Raw genomic sequence first — 19,958 nt, forward strand, 5'->3', positions numbered from 1 at the left:
CGGCAACTGGCTTCCTTCAGAGAAAGAAACAGAGAGAGAGGACAATCAAGACAGAAGCCACAGTCTTTCTGTAACCTAATCTTCAAAGTGGCATCCCATTATATTAGCTGTGTTCTTTGTTAAAAAAAAAAAAAAAAAAGTCCATTAGTCCAGCCCACACTCAAAGGAAGGGAATTACACAAGGGCAGGAACACCACAAGATAGGAATTACTAGGGGCAATCTTAAAGACTGCCTACCATATGAATTAATGAAGATCTTATAAGCTTCTAAGTATTAATTTCTACTAAGTTATTATCAATAGATACAAATCACACAAACAAAAGTATTTGAGATCTTCAAAAATTATTAAGAGTAAAAACAGGTCTTGAGACCAAAAACTTTGAGAACTGCTATTCTAATAATACAAGTATTGGCTATCCACATGGTAGAGATGCAGAGCATTATTCAAGAGTTGATAATTCGGGATCCCTGGGTGGCGCAGCGGTTTGGCGCCTGCCTTTGGCCCAGGGCGCGATCCTGGAGACCCGGGATCGAATCCCACATCGGGCTCCCGGTGCATGGAGCCTGCTTCTCCCTCTGCCTATGTCTCTGCCTCTCTCTCTCTCTCTCTGTGACTATCATAAATAAATAAAAATTAAAAAAAAAAAAAAAAAGAGTTGATAATTCATGTCTTACTTTATTATCATTCATAACTATGAACTCTTTTCCCCAAAATGATAGTATTCATAATAGCATTAAAAGATACACAAATGCATAGTGAATATAGTAGCCTCTGACACAAGTGCATATACAGTGTGTATCAAGACTTAGAAGTACTATATGTACTGTATATTTATCATGTACCTGAGAATACTTCATTAAAATTTTTTAATGATACCTATTCAGTATATTAAGTGCTTAGATTAGCAGCACTCAGTAATTGGTGATTTTATATTATTATCATTTTGTTCAGCAGGTATTTGGGAAATTGTGGACAAAGAACAGTATCAGAGTTGGAAATTTATAAAGTTTCTGGCGAATAATAATTATTTAAGTCAATATTCAGATGTGATTGCCATGACAGAATTTAACAATAAAATGAATAAAGTACAAGACTTGGGGATGTGGGGGAAGGATAGAAGGAAGGAATAGAAGATAAAGAGAATAGCCAGAAATAAAATACAAAATTATCTTGTAAGAAAATGAAGGCTATGTTAAGAAGCATGGGCTATTAATAGCATCAGATACTCTAAAACTCAAAAAGAATGAAGACTGAAAAAGATTTGGTAATGGAGACTTTAAAGGAAATCCCCCAGGGAGCCAGCATGCAAATCTAAGTAGGAAGTGAGAAAGAGGAGACAACATAGGGAAAAGAAAACTTTGGCCTATAGCAAAAGAAGGTTGCAAAATCCGAGGACCAGCAGATCTAAATATGTGTCTTCCTACTGTTCACCACAATCAGCATTGAAGAATTTTATGGACAAACTGCATTCTTTATGCAAACCAAGAAGGGCCAATTTTGAATCATATTTATTTGTTATATTTTTATTTATTTATTTAAAGATTTTTTTAAAAATTTTATTTATTCATGAGAGACACACACAGAGAGAGAGAAAGGCAGAGACATAAGCAGAGGGAGACGCAAGCTCCATGCAGGGAGCCGGACCGGGGACTCGATCCCAGGTCTCCAGGGTCAGGCCTTGGGCTGAAGGCGGTGCTAAACCGCTGAGCCACCCAGGATGCCCTATTTGTTATATTTTTAAAACCAAATGGCTTAATAAACTAAATTTTAGAGATTTTTGCTTTAACTAAGAATTTTTCTTTCTTTTCTTTTTTTTTTCTTGCCAATATGCTATAGGTATATCCTTGATTTCCACCCCCCACCCCCACCCCCGGGGTACTAAGTGCCCCTAATATCTGGTTTGATCCTGGAGAAACCACAGTTACAAAAAACATACGATGACTATCTGTAATAACGTTGGACAATTGCTAAGGTCAAATAGAATTCTGGAGTTCTCGGTTTCAATTCCTTTACTGATTGATACATTTGAACCAAGGGACTGTAGCTCCTACAGGCAGCCAGATCAAGCCAGGCATTAAAATCCCAAGATCTCTCCAACTCTAATCCTGGGGCACCTTATTAAGATCACATTATGCTACATTACTTTTGATATCTTTCAAAATTATTACTGGCGTGATTTTTTTTTCTTTTTTTTTTTTTACAATTTATTTATTTGAAAGAAGGAGAGCACATGCGTGCTGGTGGGGCGGGGGAGTGGGGCAGAGGGAGATGGGGAAGCTGACTCCGGAGCAGGGAACTCCACGAGGGTCCGGGATCCTGATCTGAGCGAAGGCAGACTCTTAACCTCGGAGCCACCCAGACGCCCCTACTGCTGTGATTTTTTTTTTTTTTTTAAGATTTATTCATGAGAGACGAGAGAGAGAGAGAGAGAGAGAGAGAGAGAGAGAGAGAGAGAGAAGCAGGCTCCATGCAGGGTCTCCATCCCGGGTTTCCAGGGTCACGCCCTGGGCTGAAGGCGGCGCTAAACCACTGCGCCACCCGGGCTGCCCGCTACTGCTGTGATTTTTAACAGAAACCTGATCCTTTGGAAGAGAGAGCTTGAGGGTGAAGAAACTTTGGAACAGGAAGGGATACGAGCTTGACACAAATTTAAAAAACGTTACCTTTTACCATCACCTTTTTCTGCTCCCAGGTACTTTTCCTGGGGCTTCCGAAAACCATCATCCCTTACGATGGGACCTTGTCTCACGGGCCTTCCTTTTCATCACCAGTAAGTCGGCCACTTTCTGCACCATTTGCTCTTCTCCACGGGCAAAAATCCCAAACCGCCAGGGCCAGAGCATCTCCAATCCGAGGCAGGAGTGCAGTTCGCCGGCTGACAGTGGCGTCTCGGGGCCCAGCGGGCTGAGCGCGGCCGAGGCTGCGGCGTGAGCTGGAGGAGATGCCAAGTCTGCCCCTCGGGGCCCGCCCCCCACCCCCCACCCCCGGCCTTGGGGGCGTCCTCACCACCGCAGTACCCGCCGCGCGGCTCAGGGGCTCCCCGGGGGCGCCCACAGCCTCACCTCAGCCCCCGGGCGGCCACTGGCAGAACTCAGCCTCGCGCATGACGTGCCGACGTCACACCTCATGCCACGTGCTGCGGCGTCTGCGAGGACTAGCGCAGAGGCTCATGGGTACGAGAGTCAGAAGGAAGTGATAGCGGTGGGCCCGTGGGCTGCGGGGCTTTCACTTCCGGGGCGGGGAGGCTGCGGTGCGGGGAGGCGGAGGCCGCAGCCAGAAGGCCCGGAGCGCGGAGGGCGTGGACGGCGATGCCCGCGGTGTGAACCCCGCACCCGCACCCACACCTGCACCGGCGCGGACTGCGCTGCACCTTCCTTGCCCCGGACGGTGCGCTTCCGGGTGACGACAGCCCTCGGCCCTCAGAGTCTCGCAGCCACTGCCCCAGGCCAGCCTCTGCTGAGAGCAGCTCTTGCTCATTGTAAGGAAAAGGGGTCTTTCTTATCTATCTATCTATCTATCTATCTATCTATCTATCTATCTATCTATGATTTTATTTATTTATGATTTCATTTATTTATTCATGAGAGACTCACAGAGAGAGAGGCAGAGACACAGGCAGAGGGAGAAGCAGGCTCCATGCACCAGGAGCCCGACGTGGGACTCGACCCCGGGGTCATGACCTGGGCTGAAGGCGGCGCTAACCCGGGCTGCCCTCGTCTTTATTTATTTATTTATTTTTCGTCTTTATTTTTTTAAACCGGGGAAGGATGAAACTTGAATCAGGAAATTTTGAGTTTTGGAGAAATTACACCATTACCTTGAAAGTAAACGTTATGTAGAATAGAAAGGTGCTCAGGGTTTGTGTGTGTGTGTGTGTGTGTGTGTGTGTGTGTTTAGATTTTATTTCTTTATTTGAGAGACACAAAACGAGCAGGGGGCGAAGGGGGAGGGAGAAGCAGACTCCCTGATGAACAGGGAGCCCCACGGGGGGCTCGATCCCAGGACCCCGAGATCGTGACCTGAGCCAAAGGCGTCCGCTTGACGGACTGAGCCACCCAGGGCCCCCTAAAGGTGCTTAGTTTTAAAGAATGTACTAATTTTGCCCCCCAAAGACTAAGCAGTAACTATTGGCAGTGCTGTACACCCGTGACGTCTCCCATCCTCATTTTCTCATGGAGTTCTTCCTTGAACTTTTCAGTGTACAGTCACCCAATCTTCTCTGTATATTTGTTTCATTCCCAGCAAAACACTTATTAGTACATGTGATGACCTCATTTATTTGCTTGTTTGTTGATAGTGTCTTTTTAAGGCAAGGTGAAGGAGACCTGTGATCTGGTCTGTTTTATTTATCATCTTCAGCCTGATGTCTGTTGATTAGATGAAATCCTTTTTTTTTTTTTTTTTTAAGATTTTTTTTTTTGTAATTGATTCATAGAGACACAAGACACAGGCAGAGGGAGAAGCAGGCTCCACACAGGGAGCCCGATCCAGGACTCCATCCGGGACTCCAGGATCACGCCCTGAGTCAAAGGCAGATGCTCAACCACTGAGCCACCCGGGCCTCCTGAGACACACAGAGAGAGAGGGAGAGACACAGGCAGAGGGAGAGGAGAAGCAGGCTCCATGAGGGAGCCTGAAGTGGGACTCGATCCCAGGTCTCCAGGGTCATGCCCCCGCCGAAGGCAGCGCTAAACCGCTGAGCCACCCAGGCTGCCCCAAATGAAATCTTTTATGACTCTTTGGCCACCCAAAGCTGGTGCCCTTCTTCTTCCTTGCATAGGTAACAACATCCCATGTCTGTCCATGTTCTTGTATTTATAATATTTTATTGTAATTGTCCCTGATTATGTCTCTGTTATACTGTGTGCTGCTTTATTTAGAACAGGGACCTTTATTGTTCATTTTTGTTTCCCATGTGCCTGGCATGCAGTGGACACTCAGAGTTTGAAAAGGTGAAAGCTATCCATAATAGAATTCTGATAATCTGTGTCTTTTCTAAACTTCCTAGACTATCTTAGAGTATTTCTCCTCTTGATGGTATTTTTTTTTCCCCTGATACTGAAAGCCACTCACTCCAACTAAAAGAGGTAATAGGTGTGGTGAAAAGAATGCAAAATTTGGAAAAGTGAATCTAGATAAGAGCCTTCGTTCTCCCAGTTTTTGGTTTAGGGGCAGTCTCTAAACTTTTCAGGACCTAGCCTGTCATTTGTAGACAGATATAGTAATATTTCTATATGGTTTATGTAGCCATTATGTTTCTTTATATAGAATCCAAAAAGTAATCTGGCTTTAATACAACCCTTTAAAAGAAAAAGAGTTCACTTTCCATCCTCTGCCTATATAACACATATTAGACATACTTAGTTTTGAGTTTTATTGAAACTTGTTCATATAAAAAAATGAGTAAAAACTACAAACTAGGCAGGTGCAATTTAAATCATTGGTCAGGAAGACTTTATTTTAAATAAAGGACATTATCTATATAAATGTTATAAATATCTTCATAATTTAGTACCAGAGGCACTTTATTAGTCTTTTAACATGTAAGAATTATTTGTGTATAAAATAGCTTAGAAATACCTAAGAGGATGGGCAGCCCAGGTGGCTCAGCGGTTTAGCGCTGCCTTTGGTCCAGAGTGTGATTCTGGGGACCCGGGATCGAGTCCCACCTCAGGCTCCCTGCATGGAGCCTGCTTCTCCCTCTGTCTGTGTCTCTGCCTCTCTCTCTCTCTCTGTCGCTCATGAATAAATAAATAAAATCTTAAGAAAAAAAAAAAAAAAGAAATACCTAAGAGGATTGGTTGGTACTGGCTGAAAATAAATGTAGTCTCGTGATGAGTTTAGATAAATTCACACGTGGTGAATAAGTCTTGTCTGGACTCCACTTAAAAGAGGTGTCATCAACTTGCTGTTAAAGTGTTAGGTCAAATTAGGCATGAAATGCATCATTTACTGTATTCATTTTTGGCACTGTTGAATGAACACAAATTTCTTTTTTGTAATTATGTAGAATTACATGGAATAACAAATTATCTTTTCATTATGCTTGAACATTATTGGTTTCACTAGAGAGATCGTCGGTAAGTATCCGTACATTCTATGACCCTAAGTGAAGAGACCAAAATAGCGCAGCCCAGGTGGCTCAGTGGTTTAGCACCACCTTCAGCCCAGGGTGTGATCCTGGAGACCAACGTTAGGCTCCCTGCTTGGAGCCTGTTTCTCCCTCTGCCTGTGTCTCTGCCTCTCTCTCTCTCTCTCTGTCTCTCATGAATAAATAAATAAAAATCTAAAAAAAAAAAAAGAGAGAGAGAGAGACCAAAATACACAATCCGTATTGGTCCCTGCAAGGGTTACTGCAGAAGTAGATAAATCTAAGACTTCTAACCAAAAGCCATAAAAAATATGGATTGTGAATACTTAAATGTATTTAATATGTATTTATTGGCTTTTCATGACATGCTGCAATTAAGATTGGCTGTTTCCAAGATGAAAGAATCTATTAGAAGATATGCAGCTGCTCAAAAACCCTTAGTGGACGTGATGACTACAAACTTGATGAGCAATATGTAAGAAAAGAATGATTTTAGTTAAAAACATTTATAACAGAATTTTCGAAGGCTAAGATAAGATCTACTTTTTAATCAGAGGAATGATATACATAAGATTTTTAATTGTTATAGAGAATGTCACTGTGAAACATTCACCTTAAAATCTGAGCAAGTTACTAGTGAAAGAGATGGCTTTTCTTGCTTCATAGAAAATAGCAGTAGGTAGTTTGATTCTGGCAAGCTCCAACAAAGTAAGACTTTTTGTCTGTTTTGTTCACCCAGTGCTGAACAGTGATAGCACATAGTAGGTGCTCAATAAATAGTGAATGAGTGAAAGAACCCCCCCTTACTATTATTGCTGGAATAGCCATTAATGATAATTTTTCACAAAAGTTGTAACAGCAATTTGCTCATCAGGTTATTTTATTGTTTTTATTGAGTATTGAGAAATCACATATATTTATGAATTGTAAGATATAAATAATATAGTAAATTGATATTTGTACACATGATTAAGTTTTAGAAAAAGTACATTACTGTTACCTTTGAAATTGTCATGTGCCTTTGGTCCAATGCTATGTCTGCATCCCACCCTATCCTGAATTTTATGTTTTTGTTCTGTGTCTTTTTCTTTATAGTTTTACCACACATATATGCATCTACGTGCTCCTAATATATTGCTTAGTTTTGAATATTTTTGAACTTTACATGAATTAAATCTTGCTGTTTATTCATGTCTTTTCGTTATTCAAAATTCTTCCATTCCTAAGATTTATTCATGATGTTGCATGTAGCTATAATTTATTCATTTTTACTGCTGTATAGAAACTATTATGGATATATTATAATTAACTTATTAACTTTGTGATTAATAGATGTTTGGCTTGCTTACACTTTCTTCATACTACAGTTAGTGCAGTAGTGAACATTCTAGTACATGTTGTTCCTGGTGCTAGTGGGAATATTGATGAGAGAATTGGAATTGATGTTCACAGCTATGCATATCTTCAGTTGTAAATAATAATAGTGTTTTTCAAAGTAGGCATGCCAATTTACATTCTTATTACCACTATATAAGAATTTCTGAGCTCCACATCCTTTCTGGCACTTGATACAATATGAAAAGAATGAGAAATGCAAGGCAAACTTGACAAGAAAACTATTTGTGGAAGATTTTAATATTTGTTTTTTAGTAACAGAGCCAATAGGCAAAAACTAGTAGGCTGTATAAGAACTGAATAATATAATCAATAAACTCAGATTTTTTGTAATGTAAATGTATTTTTACATTTTTTGATTACAGAATATATGTTTCCTTTGTATGATTAGGACACTTATTAAAAATTGGTTATGTAGTTGGTCACAAAAGAAACTTTAAAGTCAGGAAAGTAGAGATTTTATAGACCATATTCTCTGATCTAAAAGCCTATCAAGTAGAAACAAGTAATAATAGAGTGTCAAATCTTAATTACTAGGGGGTGCCTGGGTGACTCAGTTGGTTAAGTGTCTGATTTTTTATCTTAGCTCCAGTCTTGATCTCAGGGTCATGAGTTCAAGCCCTATTTTGAACTCCACACTGGGCATGGAGCCTACTTTAAAAAAAAATCTTAATTAACTGGAAATTATAAAACATAATTAAGATTGTTCTTGGAGCAAAGAGAAGATCAAAGAAAGTTAAAAACTCTTCTTTCAAAAATTTGGGGCAAAGTAAAAGATTTATTCAGAGTACTTTCATTATTGAAGAAGAAAGACTAAACAAATTTTGTACTTAAATTCTCATAGTGTGAATTAAAAAAGAGAAAGAAAAATATACAAGATTCGAAAAATATAGATACAGAAGATTAAAATAATTACATGCAGCTCTGTGACAGCATATTTGAAAATCTTGTATAAGAGGATTTCCTAATGAAAAAAAATTATTAAAACTGCCCAAGAAAAAGGCAATTTTATTTATTTTATTTTTTTTTATTTTTTTATTTTTTTAATTTATGATAGTCATACAGAGAGAGAGAGAGAGAGGGGCAGAGACATAGGCAGAGGGAGAAGCAGGCTCCATGCACCGGGAGCCTGACGTGGGATTCGATCCCGGGTCTCCAGGATCGCGCCCTGGGCCAAAGGCAGGCGCCAAATCGCTGCGCCACCCAGGGATCCCAGGCAATTTTAATATACAAATTAACATATATTAAATTTAACAGGTGGTAAAACAAAATTTTAAAAAATAATCAAGACCATATAGTTCCACAACTGAGTTCTAGCTAGCTTAAAAAGGTGGGGGGTGGGGGGAAATGTTACTGTATGTAAATTATACCTCTGTTTTAAAAAAGGAAAAAGAAAGAAAAAGGAATACCAAATAAAACTGCTGTTATTGTTCCAGATACTCTCAATTCATAGTCATAAATTTAGTATTAACCTCTTAAGTACAGAAAAGAAAGCCATGGACAAATCTCACTGAGGAATATAGTTGTAAAAATTGTAAATGAAATACTAGCAAATGAATCTAGCAGAATATCAAAGTAATAATATGCTATTGAACAAGTGCACATTCTTTTCCAGGAATGTAAAGATGATTCCAATATCAAGCTAAAACAGAATTTCTTTTATCAACACATTGAGGGAGGAAAAAAGGGATCATAACCATAGATTATGAAGTAGAAGTTGATAAAATTCAACAATCATTCCCAAAAAGAAAGAACAAAACCAGAATGGGCATAGAAATATGATAAAAATTATTTAGAATAACATTTGCTCTTGATTTTTCAGTAGGCAGTAAAATATTGAAGATGTTTCCATTGAAAACAGGAACAGATAGGTGTTCCTTCTGTAATCATTATTACTCAATGTCGTTTTTGAAAATCCTAGTGAATGCAATTAAAGAAGATAATAAAATAATTTGTATAGACATGGAAAAATAAAGATGAAATGATTTTCCCTATCTTTACATTAGTCATTAGTTTTTCCATTCGTGAATACATAGAAATCTAAGAGATTAGTGGAAAAACAGAGCTGGGAGTAGGGACAAAGAGCACCACTACAAATAATAGAATGAAAAAGAAGAGTAGCAGAGAATTTCCTTAACAGAAAATAAGACATACTATAAAGTCACTGTAGTCAAATTAGTATTATACTAACATAGAAATAGATCAGGGGATCAGAATAAAAGTTCAGAAGTAGTTCCCAATATATGTGTGTGTGGTAATAGTGGTATTTCATATATGTAAGAACAGTAGTTTATTTACTCAGTAGTACTAAAACAACTGGTTTATTCAGATGGAAGGAAATAACAGCCTATTAAAAATGAAGCATAGATGGATTTAAAATTTTTTAATTATAAATTAACTTTTAGAGGAAGAAAACTGAAGAAAATTTAGGGGACTATATGTCTAACTTAGGGCCTGGAAAAATTTCATTAACAGGAAAACCGAAAGTTTTATAAAGAAAGATAGTTATATTTGACTATATGAATATTTAAAAATTAAAAATGCCTTTTTTGAATATAAATTTTATTTTTTAAGATAATGTACTTTTAATTTATAAAGGTATTGGATTTTCACTACAGTTCAAGAACCACTGATTTAGGTTGTGGATTACTTGTATTTCTGAGAAACTAGAAGATAGATTCAAAGTTAGATTAAGTTGAACATTTTTGGCTACAGTATATCATACTTTATATGAAACTAGGAGACACATAATGTCTATTCATCCCATAAATAATAGTATGATGATGACTGATCCTTCCATGAGGCCAGTAGGAGTCTCTTTAAGCTGGCTTCTGTGTTCTTTTAATAGGATCCCATTAATCTTCAAAAACCCCCTTTGTTTCTGGTTTTAGATCTCCCTAGTTCACCTTGTATTTCTCCTGCCCCAGACCTGATAACAGCTGTTTCTTCAAGGAGGCCAATTCATTGAAGTGAAGAATGATATTAAAGCCCAGATTCTAGGTACTAGGAATGTTCTTTTGTACTGGGTTGGCAATGTTTCTAGCCATTCCAGTCTATACACCTAGACAAAAATGCATTTTTAAAAATAATTTTCAATTTTATTTAATATTACAGTTTTACTTTGTTCTTTGATTTCCTAATTAGATCTTTTTTTCTTATATTGAAATTCTTGATTCTTAATGTTATTAATTAAAAAATGTGTTTGTCCTACATTATAAGGAAAATAATTTCAAATAACAAAACCAATAATAATACTGCCAATAATGTGACTGAATGAAGTTGAAAAAGTCCTTTTAGTTCTTTTTTTGTTGCAGTGTTCTGAACTGTGTTCTAAAGTCACTGGAGGGACACCTGGGTAGCTCAGCGGTCTAGCGCCTCCCTTCAGCCCAGGGCGTAATCCTGGAGTCCCAGGATTGAGTCCCACATCAGACTCCCTGCATGGAGCCTGCTTCTCTTTCTGCCTGTGTCTCTGTCTCTCTCTGTGTGTCTCTCATGAATAAATAAATAAAATATTAAAAAAAAATAAAGTCACTGGAAATAAATCATTTCTAGGTGTTGTACAAAAATTTGATATCCAGCTATTTTTTCAATTTTTTTCAGTTTAGAGATTAGTTTTTAAAAATAAATATTTTGAGTTTTACACGTATATTCTTTTGATCTTTACAGCATTATGTATTTCCATTTTACTCACATACTTATCAGTATGACACCCATTAATGTGCTACACTTTCATTTTCTATTCTTAGATATACAGTATAATAGCCTGTCTGCAGTTAATATACCCAGCATTATTTACTAAAAAAAAAAAAAAAAGCAGAAAGGGAAGTCTTAGACAAATGTTCTAGTCCTGTTGGTTTTGTATTTCTTAGTGATTAAACTCATATTGAATTAATTATTTCAATTAATTGTCACATGGGCTAGTATTTAATATGACAAGTAAAATAACTAAAAATGCAGTGCTTTGTATGTGAGGAGAAGAGCTTTCCTTCCATAATGTATGATAAACATTGTGTGTGTGTATGTATGTATATAATGTGTCTTATGTGTCCTGTATTTACATATCAGTTAGCAGACTCCATGAAGAATTTGTTAATGATAAAATTTTTCATACTACCTGAGACATAAATAATTCATTCAGGAAATATTCATTGTAATATTGTAAAATTATAAAAGTACAAAGAAGTTCTATCCAGCCTTGAACTAACCAACGACCCTGAACTCATGGAGCTTATATTGTGATGGGGGAAACAGACTACAAGTAAGTCTGACCTTCTCAGCTTCCTGCCATCTAACCAACCTCAGCAATTCACACAATTGTGTAGCAGTGCTAAGGTTGCAAATTCTGTCTTCTATATAGCCTGCCACTTTACTATAACTATTTGAAGAGTTCATTGGGCTTGCCAAGGCAACTCAATATTAGTGGTACCCAACTGGAATTTTAGATTATAATTATTAAAGAATTTTTAAGAACAAATGTTATAAATATACCTGTTTTGAAACATTTTTGAAAAATCTGTATTTAAAAGATAAATAGCATGTATTTACCTTTGCTATTAAAACGATGATTATTTACCCTACAGAAGAATTTTATCTAGGTTTACTTTCATTTATTTTTATTTTTATTTTTTTAAGATTTTATTTATTTATTCATGAGAGACAGAGAGAAAGGCAGAGACACAGGCAGAGGGAGAAACAGACTCCATGCAAGGAGCCCGATGTGGGACTTGATCCCGGGACTCCAGGATCACGCCCTGAACCAAAGGTAGATAGATGCTCAATCGCTGAGCCACCCAGATGTCCCTCTAGGGTTACCTTTAAAGAATAAGTTCCCCTAGTGTATTTCAAATAATTAAAGTTACAAACATCCTGTTTACACTGAAACTGCATCAAATTCTTATTATAACGAGAAGGCCTATACATTTTCTCTTGTGATCCAGAACTTCACAAGCTTGGTCAATTTATGATTACAGGTGGAATTGCAAGAATAGTAGTAACCTATACTTCACTGGCTTTGCCCCCACTGCAGAACTTCAAATCTCTACAAAGGCTTGAATCTGCTCCCTTCCCTCTGAGTATTTTTGGGAATTGCCAAACAGTGTCTAATTATTAGGAAGAAATCTGCTCAGCTGCCTTGCAGGTAGCATCTGCCTGACACTTGTGACTACTTCTGTGGATTCCACTCAGGCACTGCTTCAGTTTTGGCTCTTTTCTGGACGCTGCATCCTCACAATGAGTACCACTACTAATGCAGTGACGCTGACAAAGAGCCAAAGATCTTCGGCAAAGTCCTGAAAATGCCTCCTTTTCCTTTTTTCTTTTACTTTCTGTGGGAGGAGTACCCTAACTGTATGGCTGATTTTGCCCATTTCCTAAAGAAAGCTCAGTAAGACTGGTTGAGGTCTCTCTTCTCATTCCATCTACTCTGAATCCCTATTCAGACATCAAGGATAGATACGAGTGGCATACACCAACCTGTGCTCAAAATCATCCCTCTCCCAAGATAATTAGGTATTCTTACTTGATTGGCTTTGTTAGAGCTGGCCAATGTACTTAAACCTGGGTTTGGTCTCAGAAGGAGCCCGCAGTCCTACATATATATGTATATGTATATATGTTTATGTACATATACACGTATATATATATGCTTTTATCAGTCTGCCCCATGAATTGTCCAACATCAGGACCTATCTGAGCTTTAAGAGTAAATTCAGAGACCTCTTCTATACACTAAATTGGTTTATATAAAACTTTTCACTAGTCTCTAAGCAAAGTGATGTACTATCATACTTTCAATCATACTTCATGACATAAACTTGGCATTTAATCAATTAGACAAATGAATAATCATATGGAAACAGTTTTTATATAGTATTTTTAAAAATTTGTGTGCCTTGTTTGCCAAGTTACCACACAACTTTTTAGGAACAAAGAGCCCACTAACATTGATTTTTATTAGTATTTTCCTTCCTAAGCCTTGTTTGTGTATGTACAACTTTGGGTTGTTATAAACTATACTGTTTTCCACACTTTGTGTTTATGTGTATAGTTAGATTTTTAAAGAGTCCAATGTAATGAGCAGAAGCTCTCCAATAGTCTCGGGGTAACAATCATTTGATGGATATTATATACAGGTATTCTCTACTTTTCAAAAGTTTGCATTACACCTCTGTGCTTTTATGAAAGACCTGGCAGGGACACCTGGGTGGCTCAGTGGTTGAGCCTCTGCCTTTGGCTCAGGCTGTGGCCCTGGGGTTCCAGGATTGAGTCCCACATCGGGCTCCCTGCAGGGAGCCTGCTTCTCCCTCTGCCTGTGTCTCTGCCTCTCTCTCTCTTTCTCTGTGTCTCTCATAAATAAATAAATAAATAAATAAAATAAATAAATAAATAAATTCTCTCTTTTTGTTTTTTTTAAAGATTTTTAATTTATTTATTCATGAGAGATACACACAGAGAGAGAGGCAGAGACACAGGCAGAGGGAGAAGCAGGCTCCATGCAGGGAGCCCGACGTGGGACTCGATCCCCGGTCTCCAGGATCATACCCTGGGCTGAAGGTAGCACTAAACCGCTGAACCACCAGGGCTGCCCAATAAATAAAATCGAGAGGAGGGGAGGGGAGGGGAGGACCCGGCAATGGTACCTGTTTTCACCATCTAAAAGAAATCCAAAGAGGATTTTCACTTTTATGGAAAAAAAAAATGAAAATAGCATTCAGTGTGTGTGTTGCAGCAAGCCATTAGAGAGGCTAGTGAGTATGGGAGCAGCAAGAGTGGCTCCGCCAAACTCCTTAACCGAAGTCCACTCAGTATCAAGCTGTGATAGCTTTGAACCATGTCTGTGAGCACCTGTACTTTACCTCAATTTATTTTGTATATCCCTTAGCCAGATGTGTCCTGGGGTATCAGAAAAGCCTAAGAGAGGTTACTTTTTGGTCTGGAAATAGTCAAAAAGCTTTCTGTATAAATTAATAATTGCTTCTTCGCTTACTCCATTTTGCCCTACAAAATGTTTCATAGGATTAGAAAAGCTCTTTCTGATAGCAGGGGGAGCCTATATTTGAATTACTTCCAATTTATGCCATCCTGAATAGCCTTGCATTAACTATCTTTATACAAAGTCTTATCCAGGATTTTTTTAATTGGGATATATTCCCAGGATGATAGTTGCTATTGGTAATATTAATGTTTTGATATTGTTTGATATTTTCAGATTGCTTTCAAAACATTCCTACCTCTGAGAGTTATTATGAGAATTAAGAGATAAGTGGTGTAACCTAGCTCATAGCACAGTGTTAAATTAAGCATGGAGGCCATTAGACCAAGGTTGCTCTCATGCTTTAGCAGCCTGCAAGCAAACCCAAACCTGAGCCTATAAAATGCCTCAAGATTCTGTAGTCTAAACCAAAGGACGACCAATCACAAACAGCCAACTAGGCTTTGATAAAGAATGCAAGCCCTGGGAGGGCACTTGATGGGATGAGCCCTGGGTGTTATACTATATGTTGGCAAATGGAACTTAAATAAAAACAAATGTAAAAGAAGAAAAAAAAAAAAAAGAATGCAAGCCCTTGAGCTTTACCCAAATAATTTCATTGCTTTGTTTCCATGTCTTTTCTATAAAAGCCTTGCCCCTAGCAAGGGGTGTGCTGTGGAGTGCTTCTAATTGGTGATTCCTGATGTGAAAGAAAAAAACAAACAAACAAACAAACAAACACTTTTTTTTAAATAAAAGATTTTATTTATTTGAGAGAAAGAGAGTGCAAGAGAGAGCACAAGCAGCAGGGAGGGGCAGAGGGAGAGAGAGAAGCAGACTCCCTGCTGAACAGGGAGCCTGATGTAGGGCTCAATCCCAGGATCCTGAGACCATGACCTGAGTTTAAGGCAGACGCTTAAGTGACAGAGCCACCCAAGAGCCTTTTTTTTTTTTTTCACCCAAGAGCCTTTGAATGAATTTTTGTTCAAATAAACTCACTTAAAAAATTTTTTTTAAGTTTATTTATTTATTCATGAGAGACACACAGACAGAGAGGCAGAGACACAGGCAGAGGGAGAAGCAGGCTCCATGCAGGGAACCCGATGTGGGACTCGATCCCGGGACTCCAGGATTACGCCCTGAGCTGAAGGCAGATGCTTAACCACTGAGCCACCCAGGCGTCCCATCTCTTAAAAATTTTAATGTCTCTCAGTTTATCCTTTAACAACAGTTACTAGTATGTATTTGGCCTTCAGTAAGTGTCAGTACCCTTCTTTCAGACCATGATATTTTTAAAAATTGTATTTGTTTATTCCTGAGAGACACTCAGAGAGAGGCAGAGACATAGGCAGAGAGAGAAACAGGCTCCCTCCAGGGAGCCTGATGCAGGAGTCCATCCCAGGACCCTGGGATCATGACCTGAGCCAAAGGCAGACACTCAGTGGAAGCTCTTTGTTTCCCCTCCAGTCTTGATCTCAGGGTCCTGGGATCTTGTCTGGCATCAAGCTCAGTGGGGAGTCAGCTTGTGAATTCTCTCCTGTCCCTCTCCCCCTCCCCCTGCTGGGGATCGCCCTCTCTCTCTCTCTCTCTCTCTCAAATCAATCTTTTAAAAAAATAAAATTATGTTGACATTATTAAGCATTTACCATTAACTGAGATGTACATAGTCTCAACGCATGCTATGCCTGGAGGAACATAGCCCCTGGGACCAAAAGAACTAATCCACTTGTGAGGTTGGCCGTCTACATCCTTAACTGGGCCAAGGATGATTCTCAAAGAAGTTGTTCTTGAGACTCGAGACTCGACAGACTCGACAGGTAATACTTGAAGTCGAGAGTATAGGTTCATATCATTTGAGTTTGAAAGAGGTTTGAGAGAAGGATCTAGTTAGGTTGGTTATCGAGGTTCCAGCCAGTTGTGTGCAAAATCAAAATTGGCTGAAACCCATGTGAACAGGGCAAACTCAATACTGACTTTTCACCCAAATTTTGAAACTTTCCCAAAACAAAGTAGCCATTGTGTGTTTAACAATGGGCTGCCATTTATTGAACATATCTGGTCCATTAAATAAGTCCTGTCACCTTTTGAAAGGTAAAATGTAGACTTAGAAAATATAATTTCCCAAATTACACAGGCCAGTAGGTAGGGAGGTGATAGAGCTGGAATTCAAAGTGGAATTCTGACTGAATCCCAAAGCTCTTTATTTTCTAATTAAGCTTATACTGCCTTCACTTACAGTGTGTAAAACGTTCATTTTCTTCCAAGCTTTGTGCAAATCAAAGATTCTCTTTTTTTCTACATTAAAGCCTTTTAAATATAAGTAAATTTCCAGGGCTGTTATGTAATTTTTGTAAGTATGGAGGTCTGTATTATGAGCTGTAAAGAATGACATTATAGCTAAAGATATTCACCATTAACATTATTTATTTTGTCTAACTTTATTACCTGAAATAACATAGGACACATAAAGATATAGGTAAAAATTAAAATTAAGCAAAACCCAAAATATGATCAGATTTGGTGATAGATATAAAATCAGTGTGGCATGGTAGGATTTTTAAAAATCTCATTACCCTCTTTTTTTTTTTTTTTTTCACCATCCCTCTCCCAAGGAGACAGTCATTAAAAAAGCAAAGACAAAAAGAACTTTGTTAGCATAACACAGAGTCTAGTTATCCTCTAAATGTGGGCAATATTAGCATGAGAACTATTTTTCTTGTAGATTTGTTAATTTCATAAGCTGCTTAGGAGGGTGAGAACTGATAAAAAAAAAAGGGGGGGGGGACCTGGATGAAACCAATCAGGAGCTAGGAGAGACATCAGAAGGTGGGCAGGTGGATGAAAATAAATTAGGGGGGAAAAAAGAAAATAAATTAGGGGGTTAAGGAGAGTGGAGAACAGAGAAGACCAAAGAGAGAAGGTACTGCCAACTGTTCTTCTGGGGTAAATTCTGATAGGCACATATTTTAATAGGACAAATAAAGGTTTGCGTTTCTTACAGACTTTCTTGTATGTTCATCATTGTCTAATAGTATTTTTCTGGTGACAGATTTCAGTTTCCACATATTGCAGGCATAATTATCTTAAGCATTAGGGTCATGGTGGAGGGAAGCATGTTCTTCTAAGGTTAAGAGAAGTATTTGTGGTGTGGTACAGAGTAGTCTCAAGCAGATTAGGACTAAAGACAAATTGAAGGTGGGGATCTGGCAGGCTTCACACAATAGAAGAATCCTCTGATGAACATTTTTCTCTTTTCTGGACAGCTCGGATGAACAGACCTCTAGCACCCACAGCTTATGCTTGCTAAGGACAATGGCCTAGATACAATTAAACGTAGAGGCTTCAAATTAAAATGGGATTTGTGTTCATCAACTCTGAATTCATCTACACCAAACTATTACTAGATATTCAGTCAAATCCACATGATAGGAAGTTCTTCCTAGATTTGATAAATGGAAAATAATGAAGTGGGAGAGAACCAGGAGGGAAAAGGATGGAGGTGGAGGAGGAAGAAGAAGAAGAGGAAGAGGGGAGAGAAGGGAAGGAGGAGGAGAAAAAGGAATTTTAAGAGAAACCATAAATTTTATAATTTTGTCTGTGTTTGACCTGGTGATCTTTGAGTGAAAGAAAGACAATCTGTTCAGTAGTCTTTCTGAATTAACTGCTGGTGTTTCTTTTCCACTTGGCATCATATGTGAGGCATTTCTTTTAAAGCACATGCCAACTCTTTTCAAATGGAGCTTTGTTCTCAGATGATCCACTAATTGAGGTATCACTGTAGAAATTGGGTCAAAATTCCACATAATGCAGAACTCCTTAGCACAGTTTGTTTTTCCTTCTCCTTTCTCCTCCCCTTATGCCTTCAAACGCATTCTCCCTCTTCTCACTGCCAGAGTGATTTCAGAAGATTCTGTAACAAGTTCTCAGAGGCCCATTGTGCAGTAACAAAGAATTCTGGCAACGAGCTGTAGGTTCTGTCCTTGCCTCCTTTCCTGAGTGGAAGGGTGCCCTCATCCCTCACTAATGGCAGAGTAGGACAAGCATTGCCCTGGCCTGCAAGCTTGCCAAGCACTAGGAACCCAAGGAAGAACTCGTCATGCCAATCAAACCTGTTGGGTGGATATGTGGGCAGGTGTTGAAGAACTTTTCTGGAAGAAGTATATGCAATCTTGTTGTAAAGGGGATATGGGTGTGGGAAACAACTGGGAATAAAGTCCCCTAGGGTTTATCTGCTTTTCCTAGTCACTAACAAAGTGGACCCAGTGTCCCATGTCCTTTTGGATTATGGTTAGGTGATGTTTTTAGTTGAGCTCTCTTATCCCCTAATTTCTTTTTGTCTCAGTCGAGGGGATCCAGAAAGTAATCATGGACCTTATAGATGAGTTTAAAGATGAATTCCCTACCATCCTAAGATTATCACAGTCTAATCAGGTAATGTGATTTCATAACTTTGAAAAGGATTACAAAAAGTATATTGTATTTTTAATTTACCAATTATTTAATGCTTGACTTTGAAATCAGTACCTGAAGCTTAGGTAGAAGTTAATTTTGCCTCAGAAAAAACCAAATCTCGAATCTTACTCATTGGGTGGGTCAATGGAAATCAGGAAGATGGTGGACAAAGAAGTGAGATTGATAAATTAAATTTAAAAAAAAATCACTGTGCTGTTAGGTTGGAAATGTGGAACTCTCTCATAGCCACAATTGCAGTGTGTATAGTTTGCGACACTTGCTTAAGATTTGCTTAATATCAGGAAAATACCTAGGTATGTTTTAACTAAAATCTATGTCAATTAAATCAGTGGGAAAAAAATAACCAACATACATTATAATAACAGGAAGATAAATATTGTATGGGTATATGTTTTAATGTGGAAAGAAAATAGTGATATCGATTTAAACAAAGCACACGTGCATGTGCTTTCTATAACCTCTGTTCCCCAAAGGATTTGAGACATAAAATATTGGGAGTGGAAGAAGGAATAGGTAGAGAATTATGAAAAGACATCTGATCAGGAAAAAGTAATCTTTTATAGCCTAATTTACTTAAAAGTGCACAGCCCTTAATGGAAGTGTATTTTAGTCATCTAGACCACAGCTGGAAAAGAATATGTTGTAAGTTACATGGTACAATAATAATCTCCTCATCTGGATATCAAGAGTTTTGGCAATGTCAGACATGAGGAACATAGGCAAAACTTGGAAGTAGACAAAAAAGTTCTCTGAGTAACGTAGCAATCACAAAGTCTATATATTTCATTCCAAAGGCAAGATATTAGAGCCACTTTGACCATTCATCCACCACCAGGCATCAGACACTACTAAGTACTTTCCTATTGGCTGGGACCGGGGATAGGAAATACAGACATAAAACAGGATTCTTTCAGTCAATGAGCTTAATCTAATGGAGACAGGATTGTAAACAAGTAATTGTTTTTGGAATATGGTAAAAAGTAAATCCAACTTAGAGGAATATGAATGGCTTTACCTAGGATGGTCA

At 38.3% G+C, this 19,958-nt stretch overlaps 2 protein-coding genes across 4 annotated transcripts in view; both read left to right on the forward strand.

The window, feature by feature from the left end:
* The window catches only part of LOC140612798 (uncharacterized), a 134,265-nt gene that overhangs the window by 26,069 nt on the left and 88,238 nt on the right, over positions 1-19,958 (forward strand). The window lies entirely within an intron of this gene.
* The window catches only part of SPATA9 (spermatogenesis associated 9), a 40,704-nt gene continuing 23,986 nt past the window's right edge, over positions 3,241-19,958 (forward strand). Inside the window, exons 1-2 of one of the 3 annotated variants that reach the window (XM_072790936.1) lie at positions 3,241-3,480; positions 18,801-18,889. In XM_072790936.1, coding sequence (XP_072647037.1) covers positions 18,824-18,889 — 66 coding nt within the window. In that variant the 5' untranslated portion in view covers positions 3,241-3,480; positions 18,801-18,823. Of the gene's footprint in view, positions 3,481-18,414; positions 18,616-18,800; positions 18,890-19,958 lie in introns of those variants that run through there. The other 2 variants (XM_072790943.1, XM_072790949.1) reach the window with 2 other exon arrangements.

Source organism: Canis lupus, chromosome 2 (genome assembly GCF_048164855.1).
Source record: "Canis lupus baileyi chromosome 2, mCanLup2.hap1, whole genome shotgun sequence".
Taxonomy (NCBI): domain Eukaryota; kingdom Metazoa; phylum Chordata; class Mammalia; order Carnivora; family Canidae; genus Canis; species Canis lupus.